Below are 2,500 nucleotides of genomic sequence, written 5' to 3' on the forward strand. Positions count from 1 at the left end.
CGGAGAACACGTCTCCAACAAGTATGATGTGCCTTTTGGAGTTGCTCAGGGTAGTTGCTTGGGCCCTCTCCTCTTCTCTCTCTATATGTTGCCCCTGGGCTCCATCATCAGAGAGCACAATGTTGATTTTCATAGCTATGCCGATGACACTCAACTATATATCTCTGTCGAGCCTAGCCAAACCACTGCCATTCATGCCTTGACTAAATGCATGTCTGCCATCACAGATTGGATGAACAGTAACTTCCTAAAATTAAATGAGGATAAAACTGAAGTGTTGCTCATTGGGCCTAAGGAAAAACGTGCAAAACTCCACTCAAGCCTAGGTGACCTAAGCATACACATTAAAGATAAGGTTACTAGCCTAGGTGTGGTCATAGACTCGGATTTGAGCTTTGAGCCTCACATCAACAAGATAACAAAATCTGCTTTTTTCCATCTTAGAAATGTTAACAAAGTGCGCGGCTTGGCCCCCCAACAAGACGCTGAGAAACTTATTCATGCCTTTGTCACCAGTAGGATAGACTACTGCAATGCTCTCTTCTCTGGTCTCCCAAAAAAAATTAATTGACAAATTGCAACTCATTCAAAATTCTGCGGCAAGAATCCTAACAAGAACCAGAATGAGAGAGCACATCTCTCCTGTCTTGGCAGACCTGCACTGGTTACCTGTCTCTTACAGAATCGACTTTAAGATTCTGCTCACAGTATTTAAAGCATTAAATGGACTTGCCCCTAGCTATATCTCAGACATGCTCTCTTTTTATGCCCCTGCTCGAGCTCTCAGGTCCACTGATGCCAAGCTGCTAAGGACCCCCCACCCCCCGCAGAAGAAGATCGGCGACGCCGCGTTTGCCTGCTATGCGCCCAAGAGATGGAACGCCCTCCCCATCGAGATTCGATCAACCACCTCCGTCGACTCCTTTAAGAAGCAGCTGAAGACCCACCTCTTCATCCTTGCCAACTCCTAGCTGCCAAGGCGTCATAGTGTCCCAGCTGCCGCAGCGCCCTTACCACTCGCAACCAGCCCTGGCAGGGGGCTCCCCTAGGTGGCCGCTGGTCTCTGCCTGAGGTTTCTTCCTGACTATAGGGGGTCTTTTTTTTCTCAGACTTCACTGAGCTTTTTTTTCCCCCTTACAAACTATGAATCAAGCGAAAGGGAGTTTTTCCTCACCCCTGATGCCACCAGGGGCCGCACCTGAGCGCCCAATCTCTGTGTGACTATCTATGACTTATGATAGGCCCAGCCACTATGGACCTTACACATCTAAGAATCCTGGTCCTAACCTACGTTGACCTTATGACTCTACATTCTCTGTCTATCTCTTCTTCCTCTGCCTTCCTGCTTTTTCTGCCTCTCCTCTATACCTCTCCTTTTAAATCTATCTCTAAAAATGTTTTTTTTTTCCATTTGTTAAGCACTTTGAGTTACATGCCTTGTATGAAACAGTGCTATACAAATACAATTATTATTATTATTATTATAACCTCTGTGTGTGTGTGTGTGTGTGTGTGTGTGTGTGTGTGTGTGTGTGTGTGTGTGTGTGTGTGTGTGTGTGTGTGTGTACCTGTCTCTGCTGCGTGGGTGTGAAGGCGATGAGCAGTGTGTGTGTGTGTGTCGGGGCCTGAAGGGTGTGTGTGTGTGTGTATGTGTATGTGTGTGTGTGTGTGTGCGTGTGTGTGTGTGTGTGTGTACCTGTCTCTGCTGCGTGGGTGTGAAGGCGATGAGGAGTGTGTGTGTGTGTGTGTGTGTGTGTGTGTGTGTGTGTGTGTGTGTGTACCTGTCTCTGCTGCGTGGGTGTGAAGGCGATGAGGAGTGTGAGTGTGTGTGTGTGTGTGTACCTGTCTCTGCTGCGTGGGTGTGAAGGCGATGAGGAGTGTGAGTGTGTGTGTGTGTGTGTGTGTACCTGTCTCTGCTGCGTGGGTGTGAAGGCGATGAGGAGTGTGTGTGTGTGTGTGTGTGTGTGTGTGTGTGTGTGTGTGTGTGTGTGTGTGTGTGTGTGTGTGTGTGTGTGTGTGTGTACCTGTCTCTGCTGCGTGGGTGTGAAGGCGATGAGGAGTGTGTGTGTGTGTGTGTGTGTGTGTGTGTGTACCTGTCTCTGCTGCGTGGGTGTGAAGGCGATGAGGAGTGTGTGTGTGTGTGTGTGTGTGTGTGTGTGTGTGTGTGTGTGTGTGTGTACCTGTCTCTGCTGCGTGGGTGTGAAGGCGATGAGGAGTGTGTGTGTGTGTGTGTGTGTGTGTGTGTGTGTGTGTGTGTGTGTGTGTACCTGTCTCTGCTGCGTGGGTGTGAAGGCGATGAGGAGTGTGTGTGTGTGTCGGGGTCTGAGGGGTCTCAGGGCGTTCAGCAGCATAAAGGGTCCAGTCAGGTCCAGCACTGATGATGTCATCTACACGAGACACAAAGAAGAGTTTATATTTATTATTGGAGACATGTGCATCTACTCGGTGTGGTCACAAGGCTGCTGAACCAACGACACATGACAACACACATGCTGTACAA

General features: G+C 48.9%; 1 protein-coding gene across 1 annotated transcript in view; it reads right to left on the minus strand.

The window, feature by feature from the left end:
• LOC134443667 (cilia- and flagella-associated protein 74-like) overlaps positions 1-2,500 on the minus strand; it is a 36,661-nt gene that overhangs the window by 32,745 nt on the left and 1,416 nt on the right. The window contains exon 3 of the mRNA XM_063193318.1: positions 2,268-2,387. Within this exon, the coding sequence (XP_063049388.1) occupies positions 2,268-2,387 (120 nt within the window). The remainder of the gene's footprint in view (positions 1-2,267; positions 2,388-2,500) is intronic.

The sequence above is a fragment of the Engraulis encrasicolus genome, unplaced genomic scaffold, assembly GCF_034702125.1.
Source record: "Engraulis encrasicolus isolate BLACKSEA-1 unplaced genomic scaffold, IST_EnEncr_1.0 scaffold_34_np1212, whole genome shotgun sequence".
In the NCBI taxonomy this organism is placed as follows: Eukaryota; Metazoa; Chordata; class Actinopteri; order Clupeiformes; family Engraulidae; genus Engraulis; species Engraulis encrasicolus.